Source organism: Cetorhinus maximus, chromosome 18, assembly GCF_964194155.1.
Source record: "Cetorhinus maximus chromosome 18, sCetMax3.hap1.1, whole genome shotgun sequence".
NCBI classification, from domain to species: Eukaryota; Metazoa; Chordata; class Chondrichthyes; order Lamniformes; family Cetorhinidae; genus Cetorhinus; species Cetorhinus maximus.
In genome coordinates, this window is record NC_135896.1 from 99,197,875 (window position 1) to 99,225,654 (window position 27,780).

General features: G+C 43.1%; 1 protein-coding gene across 1 annotated transcript; it reads left to right on the forward strand.

Moving 5' to 3' along the window:
- Positions 1-26,346, forward strand: LOC144693426 (uncharacterized). Its single transcript, XM_078563303.1, has 7 exons — positions 1-95; positions 705-813; positions 7,973-8,214; positions 20,627-20,779; positions 25,870-25,947; positions 26,063-26,233; positions 26,338-26,346. The coding sequence occupies exons 1-7, from the start codon at positions 45-47 to the stop codon at positions 26,344-26,346; spliced, it is 813 nt and encodes a 270-aa protein (XP_078419429.1). The 5' UTR covers positions 1-44.
- Positions 26,347-27,780: the final 1,434 nt, after the last annotated feature.

Genomic DNA, 27,780 nt, shown 5'->3' on the forward strand with positions numbered 1-27,780 from the left:
TGCCCAGAAAATACTACATTATTAAACTTAAATGTCTTCAAGAAATGGATAAAGTGATGGTAGATGGAATACCAATATTTCATTGGACCTCTGTAGTAAGTCCCTTAACTTGCAATATTACAGCTCATGTTTGTGTTTCACACATCGCTACCACTGTTTCTTATCTTCTTCAGTGCTAACTGACATGACTGCCCGTTACGAATATAAGATTCTTCGTGCAGTCAAATTATCTCAAAAAATACTTTATGTTTTAGAATATTTAGATTAGTTACAAGGCTCATGAAGTACAGTTTATTGAATATTCGATAATCATGTTTCTTCACGAGGTGATTTAATCTGTTCCCCTCTAACGCACACTGTTGTCACATTTCAAATGGGGTAACTATTTTAACATAAAAGTGAAGCCTTCCTATACATTATTGGTTACATAGTAACTTCAGTTTAAAGTATATCTGTCTTTAATGCAATCTCTTGGTTGCACGTCAATGCAGGGACAATATCATGAGATATTAACTAATTAATTTTAATAATTACTATGTTGAGATGGCATTTCCATAAAAGTACTCTTAAAATAAATGATTTTAGTTAGCAGAGAATGCAATCTATTTCTTCTGTATGTTTCATAGCTGATGGAATTAGAAGTGCATTAGAATATGATTTCATTGCTGTTTAGTTTTTTTTATTACATTGCCTTATTTTTCAAGAATGACATTATACACAAGAGGTGGTCATTGAATGATACCAAACAATCACTACTACAGCGTGAATGGAAGACCTCAAATCGATCACAACATTTGGAAGAAATAAAATCAGGTACACTCTAAATCTTACTTTTAAAGGATAGGTTACACAGAAGGACGAATCATTATCCTTTGTGTTATGATACACCTCATAAACTTACAATCATTGATTAAGATGACATTAAACACATGTTGTAATAAATATTTGGACTTTTAGCGCATCATCTCAATTTCAATCATTTTCTAAAAACTGCATTTCAGTCAATGAGTGGGACCTAAGGTGATGATCTTCCTTTTCTGCTAGCTGTTAGGATTGCTGAATAAAACAAGTTGGACATTTTCAGTTTAATTCTTCTGAATGTGGCAAAGTGAAGAGGTGAATGGGTTAGTGAAGGATTGCATGAGGCCTGGGCACAGCCACCTGGCTATTGCTGTGTATGAGATCTTGTTGTGCACAAATTGGCTGCCATGTTTTCCTACACTTCGAAAGTTCTTAATTAGCAGTGAAGTACTTTGGGATGTCCTGAGGCCAGGAAAGGTGCTATATAAAGCAAGTTATTTATTGCCTTTTCTTTTTCTCTCCCTTTTGTGATTTTCAAATTATACACCTGTGGTTTGTTGGATACTTAAAAAAAAAGTTGTTTGGTAGTACGGAATTTGAGTATTGCTGAAAAAAAGACATTTTGTCAAAGCTTTTCATCTTGCACTCATCAGGACAATTGCAAGAATACCAATGTCAAGGGAAGCAACAACTTTATACTGTATGAGAAGAGGGTGCTGATTGGTTGGCAAGTTTTCTCTGATTGATAGAGGCGTTGCCGTGGAGAATGCACCAGTTAATGGCGACTGACAGTTAACTGCCAAGCATTATTTGAAATTTAAACCAGGCAGCTTGACTCTGATTGATCAAGGCATTGCCCTGAGGAATGAACCAGCGAATGGCTATCACTTATTTTGTTTAACTGAAACAAGCACAATGTGTGTACACGTTCCTCTGCCTGCAAAAAACAGGGCCCTGTATATTAATATATGTAGCTTCCAGTACACACAAATGCACCACACTGCGAGCCCAAATGACAATGGCCGGAATTGTCCGCTCCCATTGGTGGCAGGCATCATGGTGGATGGGAGGGGGGCATAGAATTTGACGGGAGGGGCAGCAATTGGTTTCACACTGGCGTGAAATCACAGTAGGATCATCGATGGTGTCTGCCCACGCCTGACTTACTGTTACACCAGCAGGAAACCACACGGGCTCAGAACACGTCTAGACAAGTGTGACGTGCAGAAGCCGGGACTTACCTTTAGGGCCTTGCTCAGATTGCGGACACCTGAGGGGAAGAAGATGCTGGAGCCCTTTGGCTATTGGAGCCTGGAGGAACACCTGCATTGCATGCTGGGTGGATCCTCATGGACATGGCTGTACTGCAAAGCAGTTCACGGAAGGTGGGAGGTCTCCACGCTGCAGCTTCACCTCCACTGAAGCTTTGGAACTTCTCGGACTTCATGGGCTGGCATGGATGATCGGAGTGGGGGGGGCGGGGGACGGGACGGAGGGGAAGGTGTAGGTGTGAGTGGGGGGTGGTGGGGGAAAATGAAGGGGTCGGGGAGTTGAGGCTGGGGGTTGGGGGGGACAAAGGTATCAGGGACATGACATTGGGAGGGGGTTGAGGGGATCCAGGGAAGGAGGCAGTATGAGGGGGTGGAAGTTGTAGCAGGGAAGAATGCTACAAGTGGGGAGGTGGGTTTAAGGGGGAGTTAGACCTCAGCGGGAGTATTGTGTACAGTTCTGGGTGCCACACTATAGGAAGGATGTGAACACATTGGAGAGAGTGCAGGAGAGGTTTACGAGAATGGTTCCAGGGATGAGAAACTTCAGTTACGGAGGTAGACTGGAGAGGTTGGGACTGTTCTCCTTGGAGAGGAGAAGGCTGAGAGGAGATTTGATAGAGATGTTCAAAATCATGAGGGGGCTGGATAGAGTTGATAGGAAAAAACTGTTCCTGCTCGTAAAAGAATCGAGAAGGCACAGATTTAAAGTGATTTGCAAAAGAAACAAATGCGATGTGAAAAAAAACTTTCAATCTGGAATGTGCGGCCTGGAATTGCAGTGGCCGTAGGTTCAATCGAGGCCTATCAAGAAGGAGGGCATTAGATAATTGTTTCCATTTAAATAATGTGCAAGGGTACGGGGAAAAGGCGGGAGAATAGCACTAACTCATAATTCTCATTTGGAGAGCTGGTGCAGACACAATGGGCTGAATGGCCTCCTTCTGCACCATAACAACCCTGTGTCTGGGGGTGGGAGGGGGTCTGGGGGTGGGAGGAGGGAGTTTGGGGTTGGAGGGAGGTGTGCAGGGGGAGGAGTGAGTTCAGAGGAGGGAAAGGGTCAGGGGGAGGAGGGAGTCATGGTGGAGGAAGGAGTAAGGAAGGGTTGGAATGTCCAGGTAAACGTGCGAGGGAGGGGTCTCTGGAGTTAGTGACTGCCTCCTGGAAAGCGAACTCCGGGTCGGCATGGTAAGAGGGAATGGTGAGTGTGAGAGGGGCTAGAGGGAGCTGAGAGGCTGAGCGTGTGTCGGTACCAGTAGAACGGGTGGCGAGGGTGGTTGGTGGGGACACTGAAGCGACACGGACCCTCGGGGGGTGGGAAGTAGGAGACCAGGGAGGTCAATGTGGACAGGGGGTGGGATTTTCAGGAGGGTGGGGTATGTGAGCCGTCACCTGGGCATCCTGGAAAGAAAAGGATTCTGGCTGTAGGGTAACGGTGGGGAGGTGGAAGGTGACGCTGGGGAGTGGAATGTGATTGGGGAAAGGACATGGATGACTGAGGGAGGGGAAAGGACAGGGGAGCTAATCAAAAACTTGACAACGACCATGTTTTTCAAATTGAAAATGAGTGGATCCTCGTGTTGGACGGGCACAGGTGCTGCCTGGGAGTGAGATCAGTGGGTGGACGGAGAAGCGGATAGGCTCAGACAGACAACTGAAAGGGAACCCCAGCAGGCAGCATTGAAAATGCTCAGGACACTGAGATGAACATAGTGGATGAAGGCTCCGCATGGGTGGGAGAGTGTGCGTGCGTGGGAGAGTGCGCGTGCGTGGGGGAGTGCGCGTGCGTGGGAGAGTGAGCGTGCGTGGGAGAGTGCGCGTGCGTGGGAGAGTGCGTGTGCGTGGGAGAGTGAGCGTGCGTGGGAGAGTGCGCGTGCGTGGGAGAGTGCGCGTGCGTGGGAGAGTGCGCGTGCGTGGGAGAGTGCTTGCATGAGGCTCCGATAGGCCCTGCCACACGTCCATTTCTCCCTCCAGAATCACCCGTGGGCTGGCTGTGTGCAGCTGAACTGCTAGTGGGGAGCTGGATGCAGGGGGAGGACTCGCGAAGCCTGTAAATGAAGCTGAAAGACATTACACATTATTCAGTTAAAGTGAATATATTTTCAGATTATAAAGTGACAAAATGTGTTCACCCGTACAACCACTTGTGATCAGAATTTCTTAACTTTCCTAGGCCTACCGCTTCTAGGTGCTGCCCTGACATCCGCAGCAGGGGTGGAGACAGCCTGGGCAATGGTTGGCCCTGTTGCCTCTGATGGCTTCAGTGTGCGTTCTTTGGAGAGCTGAGGGTTTGAGGGTCCCAGCTTGCTTTGGCTGTCCTCCTGTGGGCCAGCTGCTCCCTCTGCAGTGACAGATGGTGAGGTTGAGGGGGTCACAGGCAAAGGGGACTCGGAAGGAGGGGACAGTCTCTGAGATTCCTGAGTGGATGACCCAGGGGCATCCGGCTGCCACTCCTCCTTCCTTCGGGTGCCTGAGGGCCCCGGCCTGACTCCTTGAGGGGAAGGAGCACCTGGAGGGACATCAAGGTGCCCTGTTGGCCCCTCACATTACTACTGCAAGAACTCGCCCATGGCTACCATGATGGGAGTGCAGGTCTGTGCACATCTCCGCATTCTTCAGGACCAGGGTCTCCATGGCATCTGCCATCCTTCTTATGGAGACCTCCATATGCACACATGTGGACACCAGTTCATCAGAGACTGGGTGTATGCACTCCTCTGACTTTCCTGCCACTCTGTTGAGGACTTCCAACAGCTCTGCATCATGTTTCTCCACCTTCTGCTGACTCTCCACCATAAGTTCGAAGGCCAAATCCAGAGGCTCGTCATCTGACTTGGACCTCACAGGTACCTTTTTCCCAGCAGCCCTCCGAGTGCCAGGGAGCTCGGCTGAACCTGCCTCCTCCTGCTGTGGACACGTGTCCGTGCGGTGACCACCAGATTGTGAACCCGAGCCTGCTCTAGATCTAGGTCCCTCTGAGGTGTGTGCCTTTGCGCTGGTGGAGGGTGTGGGTAAGCGCTGTGATGGGTTTCCAGGCTTCTTATTTCCAACTCTTCAATGGAGGAGGTGACCTCTTGGCTGGAGGTGAGGACCTGGATGGAGCTGAGGGACTGGCTGGCTGAGGGTGTCGGTCGCTTGGCAGAGCTCCCTGTGAAAAGTAGAGATAATTAGTGAATGGCAGCAGAGTCAAAAGCAGGAGAGAGGCACTCACAGTTACATTGAGAGAGGGATGATGTGGTGCAGGATCCTCACATGGGTGTTCGCCGCTGACATCACCCTCACTGCAGGCATGGTCCACATCCTCACCGATAGTATCTGTGAGAGTTAGTGGTGTTGTCCCTTGAGGTGTGAGATCTCTGTGGGTGTGTGATGGGTTTGGGAGTGGGTGAACTGAGTGATGAGGTGGTTGACTTACCTTGGTGGAATGGATGAGATCATTCATCCTCTTCCTTCACTGGATGGCTGACCTCCTCTGTGTTCTGGTGGCGCTGACTGCAGCTGCCACCGCCTCCCAGGCCAGATTAGTGAGTCTGGCGGACCTCCTGAGGCCATAGCGGGGGTAGGGGTCAATGCCCTTCCACTGTAGCCAGCAGGCACACCAGGGAGGCATCACAAAATTTGGGTGCTGCCGTCTTCTTTGCTTTCGGGGCCATCTATCATCTGGAGCAGTCCCGGTCTAAAGATGTGAAGCAGGCTGCGCTCTGATGCACTTTAAGTATGGCTACTGGAGTGAGGAAGCACTGAGGTCATAGTGTGGTGGGCAAAACCCCCTGGCCACTTTGTCAACCAATTGGCATCTCTTCTCATGCAGTATAAAGTTGTTGCTTCTGTGACTCTGCTATTAAGTGTGGCGAAGATATAATAATTTTCATAATATTTTTCTGGTTTATTGTGAATGCATTTTTAATGAGGTAGGACATTCAGATAAGGTGTGAAAATCCGCCATTGCGACTGGAGGGTAAAATGTCTTTTTTCACACCCGCTACTGCACTTAGTGAAAATCTGGGATCATCCCACCCAATCTTAAATTGATTGTCTGCGTAATTCTTAGCACACTGAGGATTATTTAGCAAACGTTGTCCAATCACAGAATCACATCTAATGTTGGACAGGGTGTTTTGAGTTTTTCAAGCACAGGCTGGTCGGGTATGGTCTGTACCTTGCCCATTGTGAACAGTGGCTGGGACATGCTGTTTGATACGATCTGCCAGTCTTTGGGATGTACGGCCTACATACCTAGCGTCACACTGGCACTGAAATTCATATATCGCATTACTATTTTGGGTGATAGGACATTTTTTGGCTTGATGGCAGCATCCTGTTAGTGGTGAATACCACTCGTTTTGCTACTGCATAGTAGCAACGTGAAACAGCTAGCTTCACCTGTTGCTCAAATGTTTGAGATACCTTGCCCTTCCAGGGTAATCTGAGGTAGACTGGGCACTTTTCAGGGCTGAAAGTGATGGCCTTAGGCCTGTTCATGAGTTTGCGCGATGTACAGAGTGAAATGATCTGATCAAGGTCGCCATTATCCTGCAGAATGTATTTTTGCCCTATTTCAAGCTTGCATGGTGAGCAAATGGCCTGGGCCCTATTTATAAGGTTGCCAATAAGGCCAATCTAGTAGCGTGTAGAACTATAAGAATCTCAATGCATACATTGACCAGTGAAGTTTGGCTTGCGGTAGATCGTGGTAGAGAACCCCCCGGCCACTTGCCCACCAATTGGCGCTCTCTTCTCATACAGAGTCAAGTCGTTGCTTCCCCTGACACTGGTATCTTGTGTGTGACGAAGGTATAATAATTTTCATAATATTTTTCTGGTTTATTGTAAAGTAGGTTTTTGGAGTAAGTCTAGTTGTGCCTATCTGTGTGCTTTGATTATGTTTGGAGTCAAGTGGACTGCAAGCTTGAAATCATCAAAAGAAGCTAAGTGCTTGACATGCTAATGAGTAAACATGGATACTGGCTTAGCATGTAAGGTGTGAAGGGGAATTTGCATTTTTAGTTAAATGAAGGGATTTGGATTTCAAAGGGAACTTAGTCTGTTTGCAACTAGCCAGATAAGCAAGACTAAGGAGTGTGTTTATTTTTCCCAAAAGCTACTGACAATATCGGCAACATGAAAGTTTTTATATCATGAGCAAGATAAGTTTCAAAGACAAATGGAACAATATAATTTACATATTAAAAAGAGAGAAGTGTATATAAAGGATAATGAATGGCTATGTGGAAGAAGGCCAAATAAGATCTAACAGGAGTGTGTGAAATAGCCTTAATAAAGTCTCCAGCCATTTGTGCATAAGTCTGCTATCTAACAAAACTGAAGTTGGGGAAAAGCCATTTGGAATTCCACTGTCAAGTGGATATTGTGTTAACTTGCTGGTTCCGTTTTAAATCTAAAATCTATTGGACTGTTGCCTTAAATGGGGTGTATGTGGGAGTCAGGTCAATTAGGAATTTTAGGATTTGTTATAGCGGTAAGCAATTGTAGTCTCATGTATAAGCTTGAAATATTTTCTTTTGTTAATAAATATCTTAATTAAATTTTTTAAACCTCTAAAGGTCTTGGTGGCCTTATTACTACCGAATTCAGTGCACACATCTTCTTGTAATAAAGGCAAATTGCAAAATTGTTGTGATAGCATGACTAAGTTCCACTTGTGGATTTGGTCTGCCTGGCACACATCATCTGCCACATCACACCGTCATCACATAACATGTGACTGTCCTGATGAGTGCAAGATGAAAAGCTTCAACATAATGTCTTTTTTCAGCAATACTTAAAATACTTAAGTCACTACAGAAAAACTAAATAGCATGCTTTTCAATGGGGATTATGTATTAAGTAATGTGCCACAGGAGTTCAGATAATATCCTTCAATATGCTTTTGCCTCCGGTAGGTTCAGAGACGGTCATTAGGACACCTCGTCCTGGTTCTATTGTGAGCCAAAGGAAGGCATTCTTTGAATCACATCTAAAGTTGCCAGCCTCAGTTACGAAGGACCCAACAGAACACGGTAAAATCCCAGCGACAATGAAGCTCTGCAATCCAGATCTAGCTGGCAGTGGCATTGTGGATCGTGGTCATAGACCATGCCAATTTTTAAAGGATGACGATAATGTAAATATCATAGAAGCTAAGGTAATTTCTTCTATGTATGACGAGGCCACTTGTATAAAATTGTGTTTTTTAAATATTTCTCTTCACAGACTTGATATTAGAGGTTGAGAATCTGGCTTCTATTGTGTCTTCACGCTGCTTCAGAATTAGCGTAAATGTTTTCATTGTGACTTGGGATGCATCTTTAGACAGTCAAAAATATAATTTACTCCAAGAAATCTCAAACCTTCACAAAATGACTCCCTATTGTCAAGAAACTATCATATTTGTCCTAATATTATTGTGGGATATTTGAAAGCAGATTTGTGTGTGTGGTTCTGTGTGTGTGTGGCTGATTTAATTGGACTGGAGATGGATAGGCTGCGAGGTTTAAATTATCAAAGAAGTGAGGTGTAAAACAGGCATTGAAACAAAGACGAGTGAAACCCAGGCGAGGTTAACAGATATGATGTGAATGAAATTTGAATTTTTATATAAGTGGGAAAGGTGTTTGATTTTCAAAGGATATAAGATTTTTTGCAACTGGCAAGAATAATAAGGCAGGGTTATTGCATTGATTTTTCCCAGAAGTGCTGGCCATAATGAGAACACGAAAGGTTTTTATATTCTGAGAAAAGTAACTGCTAAAGACAAGTGGAAACAATGGGATTTACAGATCAAGAAGGGAGAAATATATTGAAGAAGGTTGGAAGGCTGTGTGAGGTGTGGCTGTGTGAGATCTTGAAAGGTGACTGTGTGAAACAGACTTGGGGGGAAAAAGCCTTTAACCATCCTGAAGAAGTTTGCTGTTCCAGTAACCAAAGTTGTGTTAAAAGCTTTTGGAAGTCTACTGTCCAGTGGATGTATGTGGTAAAATTGCTGGATGACTTTATAAATTTGGAATCCATTTGGACTGTTGCCTTAAAGGGATGTGTAGTTAGAAGTCTGGTTAAGTAGGAATTTTGGGAACTACTATAACTGTGTAACTATAATCTTGTGTGTGTGTTTAAGTATTTTTTTCTTCTTTTGTTAATAGACATTTTAATTTAATCTTTAAAATCTTTAAAGGTGGTAGTGGACTCGTTACTTCTGACTTCAGTGCACATGCCTTCTCATAATAAATACAAATTGCAAAACCATTGTGATAGTGTGGCCAAGTTCCCCTTGTGGATTTGGTCAGCCTGGTAAATACCACCTGCCATATCATAACAGTACAGATTTAGGTGAAATACAATTGGTGGTTTGTCGTAAACCTATGAATGTGAAAAGCTGGTGATTCTTGTGGTAAAGAAAACATGAGCACATTAGAGCTTTGGATCTTTGCTAAATTGTTCAATTGTAGACCAGCTGGATTTGAGGAACAATTTGTCATGAGTTGTTGCTATGCGAGATATAAATAATAGATTACATTGCGGTTAATCCATTATTAGATTAGCAGGTGCAAATTAACATTTTGGTACATTAATTCATCAAGTAGAATGATTCATTATGATGAACTCCAATTAAGACTTTGAAAATAGCACAAGTTTAGCATACGTAGGTATTATGTAAACTGTTGTTACAGCTCTACAATAGACCAAATCCTAAGGAACACAATGGGGAAAAAAATACTTAAGGATGTTTTATTCTCTAAGTTTGGGAGTCTGTGAGCATGGAAGTAGATGTGAAGCAAGGGAGAAAGAACCCTATTTATGAAGAAATGATTTATAATTTTCTATGTAAATGAAACATTTTTTTCCATTGCCACGATCAAAAATGCACCTGTTAGAACAGTGGCTGTAAAACTTGATGAATCTTTGATACTAACAGTTCACGATTTAACGTAGAATTCAAAATGTTCTTTGACAAGTTTCTAGTTGTTACTTAAGTGCAAGTTTTATTATCTGTAATGATACAGTCATGCTGCTGTGCAAGCGACCCAGAGGTTGAGTTCAGGTCTGGTTATTGATGGGCAGTCACAAGGAAAGATTATTACGTTAAGCTCATGCAGCTCTGTAACCCGCCCAGTCCGGCCTATATGTGAAAACTACTGCACACTGTGCGGTTGTCATTTTAGTGCTTTCTTAGCTGTGCAAACTATTGCTATGAAGCACAATTCAGGGCAATTAAGGATGGGCATCAGCCCACACCGTGAGGTCAAAAAGTGAACAAATTGTCCAAAAGGAGTTTTTATTGAAGTACCAACTAGCAATGGATGAAAACCATCCAAATGTTAAATGCAAATCATACTTTGACAATGACTAGAATTTGATTATTTATTTTTCTGGATGTATAAATCTTCTCTTCAAGTGTAAATTCTCTAGAATTAGACAGAGTGGGTAGAATTTTAACCTGATGTTCATGTACTAATTCCTGCCGAGTTTAAATTGAGGCCTTTGAACTAAAATTTGAGTTCTAGCTGGTTCCTTGCCCTTGTCCAAGAACATGTTGCTCCTGTATCCCATTCATACTGGCCCCATTATTTCATTTCTAATTTTTGTCTTTTTATAGTATGCTCAGTTAACCTTTAAAACCTCAAGTACAACTCCAGATACTTTAATTGCGTATGTATTTGTTACTTTTTAACAATAGTTTTAATAATCAGTTGAAGAAAGTTTGCTTTTCATTCCATTTTTAATAAGGGAAGGATAGGAATAGAAAGAATTGAGAAATGTTGACAAGTAGTCATTTGGTAAAACGGAGTATTGCTGAAAAAAGAGACATGCTATCCAAGCTTTTCATCTTACACTCATCAGGACAGCTTGCAAGATAACCCAACAGTAAAGGGAACAACAATTTATACTGCATTAGAAGAGAGTGCTGATTGGTTGGCAACTATGTTGACAACTTTGATTTGTATAAAACTGAGACTATATATCCAATATGGTAATTTTTTCCTTCATTCATGGGCTGTGGGTGTCACTGGCAAGACCAGTGTTTATTTCTCATCCCTAATTTCCCTTGAGAAGGTGGGGGTGAGCTGCCTTCTTGAACCACTGCAGTCCATGTGGTGTAGGTACGCCCACAGTGCTGCTAGGGAGGGAGTTCTAGGATTTTGACACAGTGACAGTGCAGGAACAGTGATATATTTCCAAGTCATGTGTGGCGTGAAGGGGGACTTGCAGGTGATTGTGTTCCCATGCGTTGCTGCCCTTGTTATTCCAGATGGTAAAGGCTGCAGGTTTGGAAGGTGCTGTCAAAGGAGCCTTGGTGAGTTGCAGTGCATCTTGTAGGTGGTACACACTGCTGCCACTGCATAGGTGGTGGAGGGAGTGAATATTTAAATTGGTAGATGGGGTGTCAGACGTGTGGGTTGCTTTGTCCCGGATGATGTCGAGCTATTTGAGTGTTGTTGGAGCTGCACTCATCCAGGCAAGTGGAAAATATAATCAGACTCCTGAGTTGCACCTTGTAGATAATCTTCTTCTTAAGTAGTCCCGTGGGATCGAGGATCACTTGCTCCTGTGGCTCAATGGATTTATCAGCCATCCGAGAACCCAATGTGCGATGTGCAGACTCTGGCACATGTGGAGCAGGTGGTGCTTGCAGGGTTGGGTAGAAAGGTTGTAGATAATGGAAAGGCTTTGGAGAGTGAGGAGGTGAGTTCCTCACCACAAAATACCCAGCCTCTGACCTACTCTTGTAATCACAGCGTTTCTGGTCAATGCTGACCCCCTGATTGTTGATGGTGGGGGATTCAGTGATGGCGATACTGTTGAATATCAAAGTGTGGTTCGATTTTCTTATTGCAGATGTTCATTACTTGGCACTTTTGTGGTGAGAATGTTACTGACTGGGTCTAGTTGCATGCAGGTATGAATTGATTCATTGTTTGAAAATGGAACTGAACACTGTACAGTCATCAGTGAACAAGGTCAATGTGCAAAGCAGCTGAAGATGATTGCATCTAGGTGGTGCCCTGAGGAACCCTGGGGCTGAAATGATTGGCCTCTATCAACTACAGTCATCTTCCTATGAGCTAGGTATCACTCCAGCCACTGGGGAGATTCCTATTGACTTCAATTTTATGAGGGTTCCTTAATGCCATACTCGGTCGAAAGCTGCCTTAAGACCAAGGGCAGCAACTTTCACCTCAGCTCTGGAATTCTACTCTTTTGTCCATGTTTGAACTAAGGCTGCAATGAGATCTGGAGTCAAGTGGTCCTGGCGGAACCCAAATTCAGCATTGGTGAACAGGTTATTGGTGAATAAGTGCTGCATGATGGCACTGTTGATGACTCCTTCAGTTAGTTTGTTGATGGTTGAGAGTAGACTGGTGGGCTGGAAATTGACCTGATTGGATTTGTCCTGCTTTTTGTGGACTGGATATACCGGCACAATTTGCTACACCTTAATATACATGTCAGTGCTGTAGCTGTTTTAGAACAGCTTAGCTAGTTGTTTTGGTGCTTGTTCTGTACCTAAGTATTAAACACTACATTTGGGATGCTGTTGGGACCTATAGCCTTGGGCATATCCGGTATGCTCAGCTGTTTCTTGATATCACAAGGACTGAATGGGATTGGCTGAAGACTGGCATCTGTGATGCTGGGGACCTCAGGGAGAGGCGAACTGGACCAGAGACTAAGCATTTCAGACTGATAATGGTTCTGAATGCTTCAACCTTGTCTTTTGCACTCACACACCCATCTCTGCAATCCTCCTCCAGTTAGTTGCTTCATTGTCCAACACTATTCACAACTGGATGTGGTGGGACTACAGAGTTTTGATCTGATCTGTTGATCACAGGATTGCCTAGCTCTGTCTATCGCTTGCTGCTTACACTGTTTGGCATGCATGTAGTCTTGTGTTGTAGCTTCACCAGGTTGGCATCTCATTTTTAGGTATGCCTGATGCTGCTTCTGACACTCCTCTTTGAAGCAGGGTTGACCCCTGGTAGATATACTGGGCCATGAGGCTACTGATTGTGGTGGAATACAATTCTGCTGCTGCTGATGGACAGAACCTCATGGGCGCTCAGTTTTAAGCTGCTATATCTTTTTTGAATCTATCCCATTTAACATGGTGGTAGTGCAACATAACATGATGGAGGGTGTCCTCATAGTGAAGGCGGGACCTTGGCCCCACAAGTTCTGTGTGCCTGCCAATACTGTCATGGATCAATGCATGTGCTACAGGTAGATTGGTGGAGGACAAGGTCAAGTAGGTTTTTCCCTTGATGGTTCTCTCACCACCTGCCACAGGTCAGTCTGGTCAGTGATATTTCAATTAAGTTAATTATTACCTGCCCAGGAAGTAACAAAAATAATTAAAGATTAACTCGAGCACATTTTGAGAAACACCTTTAAACAAGGTGAGTTAAATATATGGAAAATGTTGATCCAAGTGCAATGCTTGGGACTTGCCCAATTTTAGTGTAAACACAAGTGCAGCATTTAGGTATGAGATTACTAATGGTTTGTTGTTTATGTTGTTGAAGTTACACAAGCGATGGGTATTGTTTAAGGACTAGGATTACATATAAAAAAAGTTAGCTGAGAGACTGGGTTATTGTTAGGAGGCAGAGCTCTGTAAGGCTGCATCCTGTAAATAAACCTACTATCAAGGAGAAGATTGATGCCTTATTTTGTACTTCGCCATCTGGCTTAGATCCATTTAACAGAGATCAACGATGAAAAAAAAACCTATTATTTAGATGAAGTGGAAAAACCTATGAGATTAGCCCAAAAATTGTACCAACTTTTAGGATCCAGTGTCACATTTGGTTGATGTCTACACCTACTAATGAATTAATGGTAGGAGAAGCCATGTGTTGGCCATGGCTCATTTGGTAGCACACTCCCCTCTGAGTCAGAAGGTTGTGGGTTCAGGCCCCGTTCCAGAACATGAACACAAAATCCAGTGCAGTAATGAAGGAGTGCTGCACTTTGGATGCGATGTTATGCAGAGGGCCCATCTGCTCTCTGGGTGGTGAATGTAAAAGATCCCATGCCATTATTTTGAAGAAAAGTCAGGGAGTTACCCCTAGTGCCTTTGGCAATATTTCTTCTTCAATCAATATCAAAACACAAATTATCTGGTCATATCACATTGCTATTTGTGGGAGCTTGCTGTGTGAAAATTGATTGCTCTGTTTCCCACATTACAACAGTGACTGCACCTCAAGAATTACCACATTGGCTGTAAAATGCTTTAGGATGTCCTGAGGTTGTGAAGGAGGCTACATAAATGCAAGTTTGTTTTTCTTTTTAAGACTTAAAAGGCATATCTGGGCTGTTTATTGCATAGAAAGTTTTATAGTCCTCAAAAAGAGTATGCAAAATGCTATAGGCACGTTAGATGTTAAAGATGTTACTATATTGCTCTAAAATAAGCAGCAAAATCAGCTATCAAAATGATTATTGCAATTGTGTATTACTATTTTAGTGTGTAAGCTGTCCGATATAGATTGTATTCCATGTCTTTTATGGAAGACCAGACAGTTCACCAAGGAACGAAACACACATACACTGATCTAGTTGTTTCCTTTTATTAACATCCTTTGCTAATTTAAAAAAAAAAGTTATTTTTTTTCTTTTAGATTCCCACACCATTCCAACATTCTCTGACTGACCAACTAACACAATCTCAAATGGATCGTTTTTTAATAACAGCTACTAATCTGTGTGTCTGTCCAGTACATCTCCTGTACCATGTTATTGACCAATTCACTGCATCACCCTTCTGCTTTGGCACTTATGTAAAATTCTTACACACTTGTTCCCTAAATTGACAATTATTTCTCTTTGGTATAGCAGAAAAAAATAGTTTTTTTTCTTCTGCAGATGTACAAAAACTGCTAAACTTCCTGTAAAATTCCATAAGCATATTGCTGCTTTATGATCATTTATAAGTCACACCAATCAAATGCTTGTACGATATTGCAGTTTGAGCTGGTTGTTTGTTTATACCTAGCGAGTGATTTGAAAGGTAGAGTTTAACTTATATTCAATTGCCGCAAACAATTTGAATCAAATGATTGTTGCCAACTGACAACTAACAGCAGTAGTCTAGGAAACAATTAGCTTGGGAGAGACTGAAGACTTTGGACATTTGGTTTCCAAAGCTCACACTTACTGAGGTGTTCCTCAAGTTGTGCCTGGTTACGTTGGAGACTACTTGATAAAGATTGATTACTATTATGAGTCAACAACTCTCTTATCATCGTATCATGCGACTACCAGGGTGGTAGAGAATGAGCTGGATGGACCTTGGTCGTTTCTCACCTAGCAACTCTAATGTTCCCATGATGTAATTTTTGAATTTAACTTCTTTACTTGGATACTTTTGCTTGTCTCAGAGATCTCTTCAGCGGTTGATGTTTGGCTGACCAGGAAATCGATGTGACCCTGGCTGGACCTGTGCAAAAATAGAACCCTAGCAATTTGTGAAATGAGGACTCGGGGAAGCAGCATTTTTTTAAAGTTTTGGATGATGCTGAGACATTGGCTTCATCAGGACAATCCAAGTTCAAGATCCGTTGTCATTGGATAAGTGTGAGCCCCAGAATTGGGCTCTGCTGCTGGTGGAGTATAATCCTCATCAATGGGCTGGATGCCCCATTTCAAACCCTGGGGACAGGGTCATTTGTATGGCCGGGCCGGACACTTCACACCTGTAAAGACACGTCAGTGGCAGCACTCTGCTTTGTCAGTAAGAATATTGGAGCAGCACGGTGCTGTTGTGAGAACTGAGAGAACGTTTGCTGGTGAGGCCCCCCACCAAAGAAAATCTGGGGTTTTTTTTGGATCTTCTTATCCTAATGGAACAAAAAACTTTTTTTTTTTGGTTTGATGACCTTTCCCTGAGAAAGGAGAACTGAGTCTCTCCGAGGCCTATCAGCATTCATCCTATCCTCCAGCTCCTTTTTGGCCCTACAATAATCTCCCCTTATCAGCAAATAGCCCCCTCTCCCTCCGCCGCTGCCCCACCCCCGCCCGTACTGGGATTCAATGGTCGGAATTGAGTGGAATCCTGGTGGAAATAAAGCCCCCCCTCTCTCCCTGGCACCCCCTCCTGGGACAGGAATCGTACTTTCTGCCTTCATGATCCCTGGAATTTCAAGTTCATCATGTTTATCATGGATAAATGGACATTGTCATTTTGTAACCAATAAGGCTTAGAAGTAGCAGCCATTTGCTTGTGTTGCCTGAAATAGAAATCCTACAGTGATGAGTTAATCTTCTTTCGGTTCTGACACTGAGTAGATTAGTGATTCAGGCTAAATACAAAGGAATGCAGTTCACTGAGCTTCCACTTTGTCACCAGTATTTCTAAGTTCTCCTTTATTATTTATTATTTGCAGTAAGGGGACTCTCGTCTCCAAGGTAAAAAGTTCTTTGTTGCTTAATATAAATGCAAAATACTGGTGGATGCTGAAACTGGAAATAGAAACAGGAAATGCTGGGAACACTCAGCGTCCGTGGACAGAGTTAACGTTTCAGGTCCGTGACCTTTCAGCAGAAGTGAGAAAAGTTGGGAATGTGATAGGTTTTGAGCAAGAGGGAGGCTGGGAAGAAGAACAAAAGGGTGGAGGGCAGGAGAGATTAAATGACAAAAGGTTTCACGGTCAAAGCCAAAAGAGTGGTAATGGGACAAGTAAAGAATCAAATGATGTGTGTAGGTGTGGCGTGAATGGCAGGGTAGCAGCCGTCCGAATGTAAAGCAAAGGGATTGAGGAAGCAACGAGAGAGAGGAAGAAAAAATAACAAAACACAAATTGGGGGCCGAGGTTAAGATCTAGACTCGTTGAACTCCGTGTTCTCAGTGTTGAGTCCAGAAGGCTGTAAAGCGCCTGGTCGAAAGAGGAGTTGCTGTTCCTTGAGCTGTGTTGAGCTTCATTGGAACACTGCCCTAGGCCAGGAGAGAGAGGTCAGAGTGGGAACAAGCTAGAAAATTAAAATGACAGGCGACTAAAAGCTCAGGGTCATGCTTGCAGACTGCACAAGGTGTTCTGCTAGGCACTGACCCAGTGTGCATCCGGCCTCTCTAATAATGCCACTGTCTGGCACTATAGGTTGCTACTCTTTGCACTGTTGAGGGATGTAGTAAAGATCTTGTGTTACAAGGCCAATACTGCATATAAACAGGCTACGGAGGGTATATTTGTCAACTGTCACAGCTGGTCCTGGTGCAGAATGTTGTGGTTGGTTTTGAAAAATTGCGCAGGTCAATCTGATCAATAGATTTACTCCCATAATACAGGAGCCAAGCTTTTTTTGTGTGGAGGTGTTTGGGGAAGAGTTTCATTACAGAAGATCATTGTTAATGTGAAGCTCTTGAGCACATATGCATTTTCTCAGGGTTCCTGCCAGTCAGGCACTAATTTTACTTACATGAATCTGCCAAGCTAAGAGGTGTATCAATGCTGAATTAAGTCAGCTTTTAAAGGGGGACCCATGATCTCTGAGTGCTGAAATTTGAAACTGCAATTTGAGTGAGAATGATGGTTGGATACTTTTACATTTTTTGTGTAGAGCAATGTTTCCAGGTTTAGGATGAAAGTTTGGACTGAATTATTTTAGCTACATCATCTATAAGCTACAGCTGGAATTCTAATGAGAATCCCTTTACTTTTTTGCCTCATTTGGAGGATAAAGGACAGGCACTCAGTAAAGTTATTCCTAAGTTGACTGCCTCCCCCTCGCAAAGCGCACCATATAGGTATATACAGGCAGAAACACACCTACCTTCCCATCTCTGAGGGAAAATTGTCTTCATATATGTGCTATACTCAAGACCATGATGTGAGTTATACTGTCTCTCAGAAATTAGTTTCCAGTCAACCTGCATCACTAGGAAAGCACTGCCAATGGCTGTCCAAGGTCACCACAGCTCTGAAATCTGTGTTTCTGTCTCATTTCCAGTTGCCGTGGGCAACATCAGTCAATCAGTAATTCTCAGGTAAATCCATCAGATGATTACTGCATTGTTCATCAGGCAACAATTTCTTAATCTTCCCGAGGGCAACTGGCAGAAAAATGGGGAACACTTCATCTTTTCCAGTGTAATATTGGAAGCACCAAAATGGACCTACATTCTACGCAAAATTCATCGCGAATCATGAAGGATTCCATTTCATTAATTGGCTGCCACCATCAAAATAGGATCATACAATCATTGCCCAATTCTCAGGCAGCGGTCAGGATACCTTCAATCTAAAGCATTTCACAGTGCTAGGAATATTTGAGGTACAAAGAAAAATGTGGTCTCCTCCTGGAAGAACAATGCTATACCCCTGAGTCCTGGTTCATGGCACCGCTTGAGATGATAAAGAAGAGCAGCAGGACACAGGTTAGAGGCCCATTCAGTAACCAACATCACCCTTAAACAAACGATAATGGAGTGGAGCCTAGATGGATTTAGGTTTTCGACGATTATTGTGCAATGCACATTGCACAATTTTTACATTTTCTCCACCTTTTTGAATGGCAAAGATGGAGAATTAAACCAACCACAAGAGTCAAATAAGATAATGTTGAGGGGAACTAATTTGATGGTAACTGGAGCTTATAGGCAGTCTCTCATTTTAATTCCTTTTTAAGAAAATATGTTCATTCACAAACTGTGGATGACACTGGCAGGGTCAGCAATTATTACACATCCCTAATTGGCCTTCAGAAGGTGTACATGGTGGAGCCACCTTCTCACTCTGTTGCAGTCCAAGTGTTGTTAGGTCAGGAAGTCCATGATTTTGACCCAGCGATGATGGAGGAATGCAACATACTTCCAAGACAGGGTGGGGTGTGGCTTTGAGGGGGGCTTGGAGGTGGTGCAGCTCCCATGTGCCTGCAGCCTTTGTCCTGGTTGGTGGACAGACTCCATTTTTCAATAGATTAGTAATCATGCTGCCCCTCCCACCGGCCCCATCTAAAGTGTAATATTATATAATGCTCATACGATGAAAGTGCTGCATGTAAAGGGTGTTTTAATATTGCTTCACAGAATCACAGAATCGCGGTGCAGAAGAGGCCCTTCAGCCCATTGAGTCTGCACCGACATGTGAGAAACACCTGACCTACCTACCTAACCCCATTTACCAGCACTTGGCCCATAGCCTTGAATGCTATGACATGCCAAGTGCCCATCCAGGTACTTTTTAAAGGATGTGAGGCAACCCGCCTCCACCACCCTCCCAGGCAGCGCATTCCAGGCAGTCACCACCCTCTGGGTAAAAAAAGATTTTCCTCACATCCCCCCTAAACCTCCTGCCCCTCACCTTGAACTTGTGTCCCCTCGTGACTGACCCTTCAACTAAGGGGAACAGCTACTCCCTATCCACCCCTGTCCATACCCCTCATAATCTTGTACACCTCGATCAGGCCACCCCTCAGTCTTCTCTGCTCCAACGAAAACAACCCAAGTCTATCCAACCTCTCTTCATACCTTAAATGTTTCATCCCAGGCAACATCCTGGTGAATCTCCTCTGCACCCCCTCCAGTGCAATCACATCCTTCCTATAATGTGGTGACCAGAACTGCACACAGTACTCCAGCTGTGGCCTCACCAAGGTTCTATACAACTCCAACATGACCTCCCTACTTTTGTAATCTCTGCCTCGATTGATAAAGGCAAGTGTCCCATATGCCTTTTCCACCACACCACTAACATGCCCCTCCGCCTTCAGAGATCTATGGACACACATGCCAAGGTCCCATTGTTCCTCAGAACTTCCTAGTGTCATGCCGTTCATTGAATACTTCCTTGTCAAATTACTCCTTCCAAAGTGTATCACTTCACACTTTTCAGGGTTAAATTCCATCTGCCACTTATCTGCCCATTTGACCATCCCGTCTATATCTTCCTGTAGCTCAAGACACTCAACCTCACTGTTAACCACCTGGCCAATCTTTGCGTCATCTGCAAACTTACTAATCCTACCCCCCACATGTAAATAAACATCTATTTATTTACAGATATAGAGATATTCATGCTGCTATCAGAGATCTTTCATTCCCACTCCTAGATGAGATAGTCAAACCACTCTACGCAGTGGCAGCCACAGCCTGCTTCTGCCTCCTGACTCACACTAACCCTGCCTCTGGCCACTCAAGTCAGCACTTTGACATTATTTCACAGGCCCTTGGTAAAGTCTGCACAGATCTCCAGGAGTCTGTCAACCCCAGTTTGAGAATCACTGCATCAGAACTCCCGATGACCATAAATTACTGCTTGAAAGGCCACAAAAAAGTCCCTGGGCTGCTGTAGGTACAATGAAAGGTGAGCACTATTTGTTCACTGCTAACTGCAAAATCCAGGTCAATTGTTGTGGAGCAGAAGTTTTATTGCCTGTAAATTACTTAAATTAAAGCCTGAAGCTTTACATTGAGTTAAGTTTGAAGGAGAAAAGTAGATAATAGCTTTTGCAGGCTGGTCTTATTCTGACTAATAGAATTTATGGAAATTTGTATTTTGTCAGTCATCTACTTAAAGCTTTAAAATAGAATAAAGTTTGTAATTTATTTCTACTTTTAGTCAGGAAAGGAGGGCACCGTTCTGAAACACTCTGCCGTTGAGAAAGGGAGGCAGCTAGTTGGTCTGTACCAGGCCATTTGTGAGAAGGTTAAGCAGTCATCACATGATTCAAAGCAAGAAATGGGTGTGGAAGAAGTAGTTGTGCCTCACAAGGTAAGGCATTTAGAAAATAATTCACTTTTTTTTTGTGGATGTGCTGTATAAAGGATATTGGCAATTTAATTATGTAGCAAATTAAACAGACTCCAAAAGGTGTTTTGATTTTTTAGAATGTTATCAGCTCCATTTTTGTGTACTAGCATAAGTCAGTTCCAAATGGTTAAGAATGAAAATAATTCTTCCAGAATGGCAAAGTGCAACTACTGCTTAAATTTCGTGGATCAAGTTATTTTTTTATTTATTCACGGGATGTGGGCTTCGCTGGCTAGGCCAGCATTTATTGCCCATCCCTAGTTGCCCTTGAGAAGGTGGTGGTGAGCTGCCTTCTTGAACCACTGCAGCCCATGTGGTGTTGGGACACCCACAGTGCTGTTAGGGAGGGAGTTCCAGGATTTTGACCCAATGACAGTGAAGGAACAGCAATATATTTCCAAGTAAGGATGGTGAGTGACTTGGAGGGGAACTTGCAGGTGGTGGTATTCCCATGCATCTGCTGCCCTTCTAGATGGGAGAGGTTGCAGGTTTAAACGGTGCTGTCGAAGGCATCTCAGCAAGTTGCTGCAGTGAACTTTGTGCATGGTACACACTGCTGCTACCATGTACTGGTGGTGGAGGGAGTCATTGTTTAAGGCTGTGGACCAATCAAGTGAGCTGCTTTGTCCTTGATGGTGTCGAGCATCTTGAACATTGATAGATATTGTTATTTCTCTGCTCTCTGATTTTGTTATCTGAAACTTAATGATTTCACCTACCCCCAACTTGCCATTTAATAATTTTGCTTTGTTTTGGATTGAATTTAAACAATCAAGGAAAAAGCAGGACTCTTTGGAGAGTATGGGCTGAATTTTCTGCTTGGCGGGAGCGTGTTGGACATCATCGTGCGCCCGCCCAGTGAAGTATTGCGATGGCGCGTGGTGATGTCGGGGTGCTCACCTGACGTCACCGCGTGTCATTTTATGCGCGGACGTGTGGTGCCCATCTCCGCACGCCAAAGGGAAAATTCTGCCCTGTGTTTTAAAGAAGTTAATTAAAGGGAAAAGGTATACTTAGCAACTTTAAGACAATGGCTTTTTACACCTTAATCCAGGTGACCAGTCTATTCAAGAGTAACCCTCTCGGAACTCTCAGAATCACAGAATTTTAACAGCAAAGAAGGAGGCTATTTGGCCCATTGTGTCTGCACCAGCTCTCCAAATGAGCATTATGACCTAGTACCATTGCCCTGCTTTTTCCCCTTGCCCCTGCACATTGTTTCTATTCAAATAATCATCCAATGCCTCCTTGAATGCCTCGATTTGAACCTGCCTCCACCACACTTCCGGGCAGTGCATTCCAGACTCGAACCACTTGTGTGAAAAAGTTTTTTCTCACTTCACATCTGCTTCTTTTGCAAATCACTTTAAACCTATGCCCTCTTGCTCTTGATCCTTTTTACGAAGGGGAACAGCTTCTCCCCTTCTACTCTGTCCAGCCCCCTAATGATTTTGAACATCTCTATCAAATCTCCTCTTAGTCTTTTTCTCTCCAAGGAGAACAGTCCCAACCTCTCCAATCTATCCTCATAGCTGAAGTTTCTTATCCATAGACCATTCTTGTAAACCTCTTCAACGCTTTCTCCAATGTGTTCACATCCTTCCTATAGTGTGGCACCCAGGACTACACACAATACTCCAGCTGAGGTCTAATGAATGTCTTATATAAATTCAGCATAACCTCCCTTGTACTCTTGTACTTGTACTCTATGCCTCTGCTAATAAAGCCCAGAATACTATATACTTTATTAACTGCTCTTTCCACCTGTCCTGCCACCTTCAATGATCTATGCACTATACACCCAGGTCTTTCTGCTCCTGCACCCCCTTCAAAATTTCACCCCTTATTTTATGTTGTCTGTCCATGTTCTTCCTACCGAAATGCATCACCTCACACTTCGCCGCACTGAACTTCATCACCTATCTGCCCACTCCACCAACTTATCCATTTCCTTTTGAAACTCCACACCATCCTCCTCACAGTTCACAACACTCCCAAGCTTTGTATTGTCTGCAAACTTTGAAATTGACCCCTGCACACCAAGATCTAGATCATTAATATATATCAGGAAAAGCAAGGGTCCCAATACTGACCCCTGGGGAACTCCACTACAAACTTTCCTCCAGCCTGAAAAATATCCGTTGACCATTACTCTCTGCTTCCTATTTTTCAGCCAGTTTTGTATCCACATTGCTACTGTCCCTTTTATTCCATGAGCAATAACTTTTCTCACAAGTCTGTTGTGTGGCACTGTATCAAATGCCTTTTGAAAGTCCATGTACACCACATCAACAGCATTACCCTCAACGACCTTTTCTGTTACCTCTTCAAAAAACTTCGGCAAATGAGTTAAACATGTTTTCCCCTTTAGAAATCCATGCTCCTTCTTTAACATGACTTCACTTGAATTCTTGCATCAGGAGTCTTCAATACTTGACTAACAAAGAAGCCCTGCAGAACCCCTGCTTTTAACCCCCAGTGACCATCACTTTATATCAGAGATAGACTTCTTCCAACTTAATACTTGGTCCAGGCCTTTGCTAAATTTACTTAATTTAATTGGTTTCCAATTACTTACACCACCTGGCTGTTTTAGCTTGGGCAAGAATGCACTAGGACTGTTTCACACTCTGATCTTGTATAATTTCACTATTCATAAAGTTTCAATTAACGTCTCTTAACACCAAATTCTTTTCAAGGCTGTGGTACTCTTTTCAAGGCTTACCTGAGTTTGAAGGTTTCGCTGCTAGCACATCCTATCTGAGCTACGCATTCTTTCATAGCTCCTTGCAATTAACTAGTAACTTTAACAAGCTTAGAATGAAAAGTTTTAAATAAAATACGATCTTTCTGATACAATTATTGATTCAGTAAATATAACTCAGCACAGGCCTACTGCTCGTTCAATCATGGGGCAGAATTTTACGGCCCTGTCCTGATGGGGACGGGGCTGTAAAATGTGGTGAGCTGTTCAAACGTCCATCGCCTTCGGCAGGACAGGAAAGTCCCGCTGGCAGGAGGGGCTGTAAAATTCAGCCCCATCTGTTTCTGACTGATGACCGTCTCAATACAGTAACTTTGATTAATACATTCCATTAATGTAAAATACAGAATACAAAATGGCTTCTTAAGCTCTATGGAAAGAATTTTTCCTGTCGGCGAGTGGGGGCGGGGCCCGCTCGCCAACGTGTAAAATGACGCGGGATGACGTTGGGCGGAACTCCCGACATCGCCCTGCCCCATTTCAATTTTCAGGTTGGCGGGGGGTCAGCCGAATCCGTGTCTTGAGGCCATTGAGAAACTAATTAAAATCATTAACGGAGCTGCCCGTCCAACCTTAAGGCTGACGGGCAGGCAGGGAGCCCTGGCGGGCTTCAGAAAAAGCATCAAACCTCGTCCACGGGCGGGAGGAGGTTTCATGAGGGTATTTAAATTTTTAATAATTTCAAAAAAAGTTATGGACATGTCCCAGTTCATGTGAAGTTTTTCTATCATTCGTATTACAATTTTTAATTTGGAGCCGATCTCCCTGAGGCAGCACTTAGCTTCAGGGAGATCAGTGCGCTCTTTCACATGCATGCCACTGCATGCCCCCCCACCCACTGCCTGCGCTTCCTGGCAGACTTCACGCTGGATGGGCCTTAATTGGCCCACCCATGTAAAATGGCAGCCCGCTCTGAATCGGGGCGCCAATTGGAGGCATGCCCACCCGCGCCCACCTGCGTCCACTGCCCCCCCAATGGGGGGAAAGTTTTCCCCTATGTTAGTATCAAAATGAATTCCTTGACATTGTCAGTTTGTTGTAATGGAGACATTATGAAAATAGTCTAAAAATGGTCAAGTTAAACTCAAATCCAACTACCCAGACCTACTTACGTAGGGCTGTGCTCATCCAGGCCAGTGAAGAGTATTCCATTGCACTCCTGACTTATGCCTTGTGGTTGATAAACAGGCTTTGGGGAGTCACCCGCTGCAGAATTCCCAGCCCCTGGCCTGCTCTTGTAGCCACAGTATTTATATGACTGGTCCAGTTTCTGGTCAATGGTAACCCCCAGAAAGTTGATGGTAGGGGTAGCGATGGTGAATGTCAAGGGGAGATGGTTGTATTCTCTCTTGTTGGAGAAAGGTCACTGCCTGGCACTTGTGTGGCATAAATGTTACTTGCTACTTATCAGCCTAAGCCTGAATGTTATCCAGGCCTTGCTGCATGCAGACACGGGCTGCTTCATTATCTAAGGAGTTGTGAATGGTACAGAATACTGTGCAATCGCTAGTGAACATCCCCATTTCTGAGCTTATGGAGGGAAGGTCATTGATGAAGCAGCTGAAGATGGTTGGGCTGAGGGCACTACCCTGAGGAACTCCTGCAGTGATGTCCTGGGATTGAGACGACTGACCTCCAACAGCCACAACCATCTTCTTTTTTTTCCAGGTATGACTCCAACTAGTGGAGAACTTCCCCGTGATAGTCACAGACTTCAGTTTTGCTAGGGCTCCTTGATGCTGCTTTGATATGAAGGGCAGTTATTCTCTCCTTATCTCTGGAATTCAGCTCTTTTGTCCGTGTTTGGACAAGCACTGTGAAAAGGTTGGGAGCCAAGTGGCCCTGGAGGATTTGTATAAACACTCACAAACTGAGGAACAGATTTGGGACACAAGTGGCGGGAGCAGAAAATTGCATATAAGCGAAATCAACAGAGGTGAGAAATTGAAACGAAAACTCATAATTTAAGTTACAAAAATTCTGAAAGTTGTGAGCAAAACTGAAAAAGAATCTCAAACCATTAGCTGCCTTTTGCAAGTCTGAAGGAGTAGGAGAAGTGCCAGGCAAGTGTGAAATGAAAGGAATCAGGGCATCTCAGTACTAACCCTCTGTTTGGCTGTTAAAGTGATGGGGTTATTGATGGAGGTAATTATACCATGCCAGGTACCGTTCCACGTTGTAGCATGCCTGAAAGGAGCGGGAATGCCAGTACTAACTCTGGCCATGCCACTCCTGTGAAATTCCTGTGATTTCCTATTTCTTTGTTTGTTTTCCCTTCTGGTTTAAGGAAAAACCACCCCAGACACTTCAGGACAGGCTACAACATTTGCTGAGTGAAGATTCAGATCATCAGGAAGAAAGGGAAGTATGTGTCAAAGGCTTTTATATCATTTAACCAAAGAATGTAATTATCATTCCTCTTAGCACAATCAATGCAAATTTTAAATTCTATTTGGCTAATGTATCATGTTTTATTCTAGGGGAAAATAGTTCAATTTTCATCTCTACAGACAAACCCACACCGTGTTCAAATGTCAGCGTTTGGTGATGAAAATCCTGGTAAATATCTACAAATATCACACCAAATTGTATCTGATGAAGCATCTGGAAATATTCAGAAACCTCCCTATCAAAATATGGCACCAACAAAGGTATAAGTTGCAGCAAAGACTTGCAAGTTCAGTTCACTTGTATGTGATCATGATGAACAAATTATTGATGATGTTTAGCATATAATGATTTTTGCTTGTTGCAGGATGAGTAATTTTAAAGCTAACATAATCTGTCCTGGTCTTATTCCATATTGTTAGCATGAACTGAAACAGCCAGACCAATGGGGGCAGCATGGATGTGGTGATGAAAGCAACCATTATAACAATGGAGAGGGGGTGATAAAATTTGAGAGGGGGTGTCAAAGACAGAGTCTATTTAGTTAGAATTAAGCATCAACAGAGTTTTAATCATGCTGTCAGGTGTATAGTATACACCACCAAATATTGGAAAGGAGATATCCCTGCTGTGAGGGGGCTGCAAAATATTGGCCTTGGAATCTAATCAAACTTGTGAAATGAACGCAATGAAATTCTGATTAGGCCAATTTGAAATAATATGCTTTTCACTTCTGGTCCTTCTGGGGTATGTAGATTTTGCAAGAAACTAATGTTCTGGGAGCATTAGGAATGTCATCAAAGGACACTGTAAATAATGCTGGAATGGAGGATCTTTGACATGTGTACATTGCATACAGCCTTTTTGCTTTGGATGAATACGCATTTCATACCAGTGATTACACTTACTTAACGACACTTAAATGGATTTTACCCTTTCACCTGTTAAAAGCCTGAAAAATAATTTGAAAGCACAGCAGAAATACATAAGCAAAAGTTTAATGGTTAATGTACACATTACACTTCATAGTCTACAAATTGTTTCTCAGTATTTTTGATGATCATTGATTTTGAGACCTTAATTTAAAGTCTCCTGACGGCAATTGATGCTGTCTCGTGTAGCATCAGGAAAATGAATGTTGCCATGGATTACTTTAATGAAAAATAGAATCAGGACAATCCGTTAAACATATCTGGGTTACACTGTCTAAGCTTGATTTCCCTTTAGCCTAGAATAAATATGAAACTAATGAACTATAACAATGATAATAGAATTCCTCTATTATGCTTGAAAAAAGTAACTTTGCCAAATGAAAATGAAGGAGGGCTGCATTGTTAAATTTTTCATTTTTGAGTGCATGTATCTGTAATGAAAGCTTTCCATTTAACAGCCGTAATATTGCTGTTAGCAACAAAGTGATGGCGCCTGCCACTGACCAATTGGAAATAGCAGTTCGGACCATTCTTATTTCCCAATTTTTACTGGCGTTCCCTTTTAAGATACACAAGACCAGTTCGGACCAGTAATAAAAACAGAAAATGCTGGGAAAACTCAGCAGGTCTGACAGCATCAGCGGAGAGAAAAACAGAGTTAATGTTTCGAGTCCAACATGATTCTTCTTCAGAAAGATAGTTTTGGCGTCATTATAATAGCAAATTCTGGACCATTATGTTTAAGCAAAACTAAAAAATTTTAAAATCTGAAAGTTGTGAATCTTAAAATTTAACCAGTTATGCATTTTATCAAGATGTATTTTCCTTAGGTTAAAGAAAACTCACTCTTGGCAAATGACTTGCAGCCCTCATACCGT

Bases quoted from the DNA above. Each gene is read 5' to 3' on its own strand.
- LOC144693426 (XM_078563303.1), top strand. From the start codon at position 45: ATGGATAAAGTGATGGTAGATGGAATACCAATATTTCATTGGACCTCT. The intron at 96-704 runs GTAAGTCCCTTA...TTATTTTTCAAG, and splicing joins TATTTCATTGGACCTCTGTA to AATGACATTATACACAAGAG. The intron at 814-7,972 runs GTACACTCTAAA...TGCCTCCGGTAG, and splicing joins TTTGGAAGAAATAAAATCAG to GTTCAGAGACGGTCATTAGG.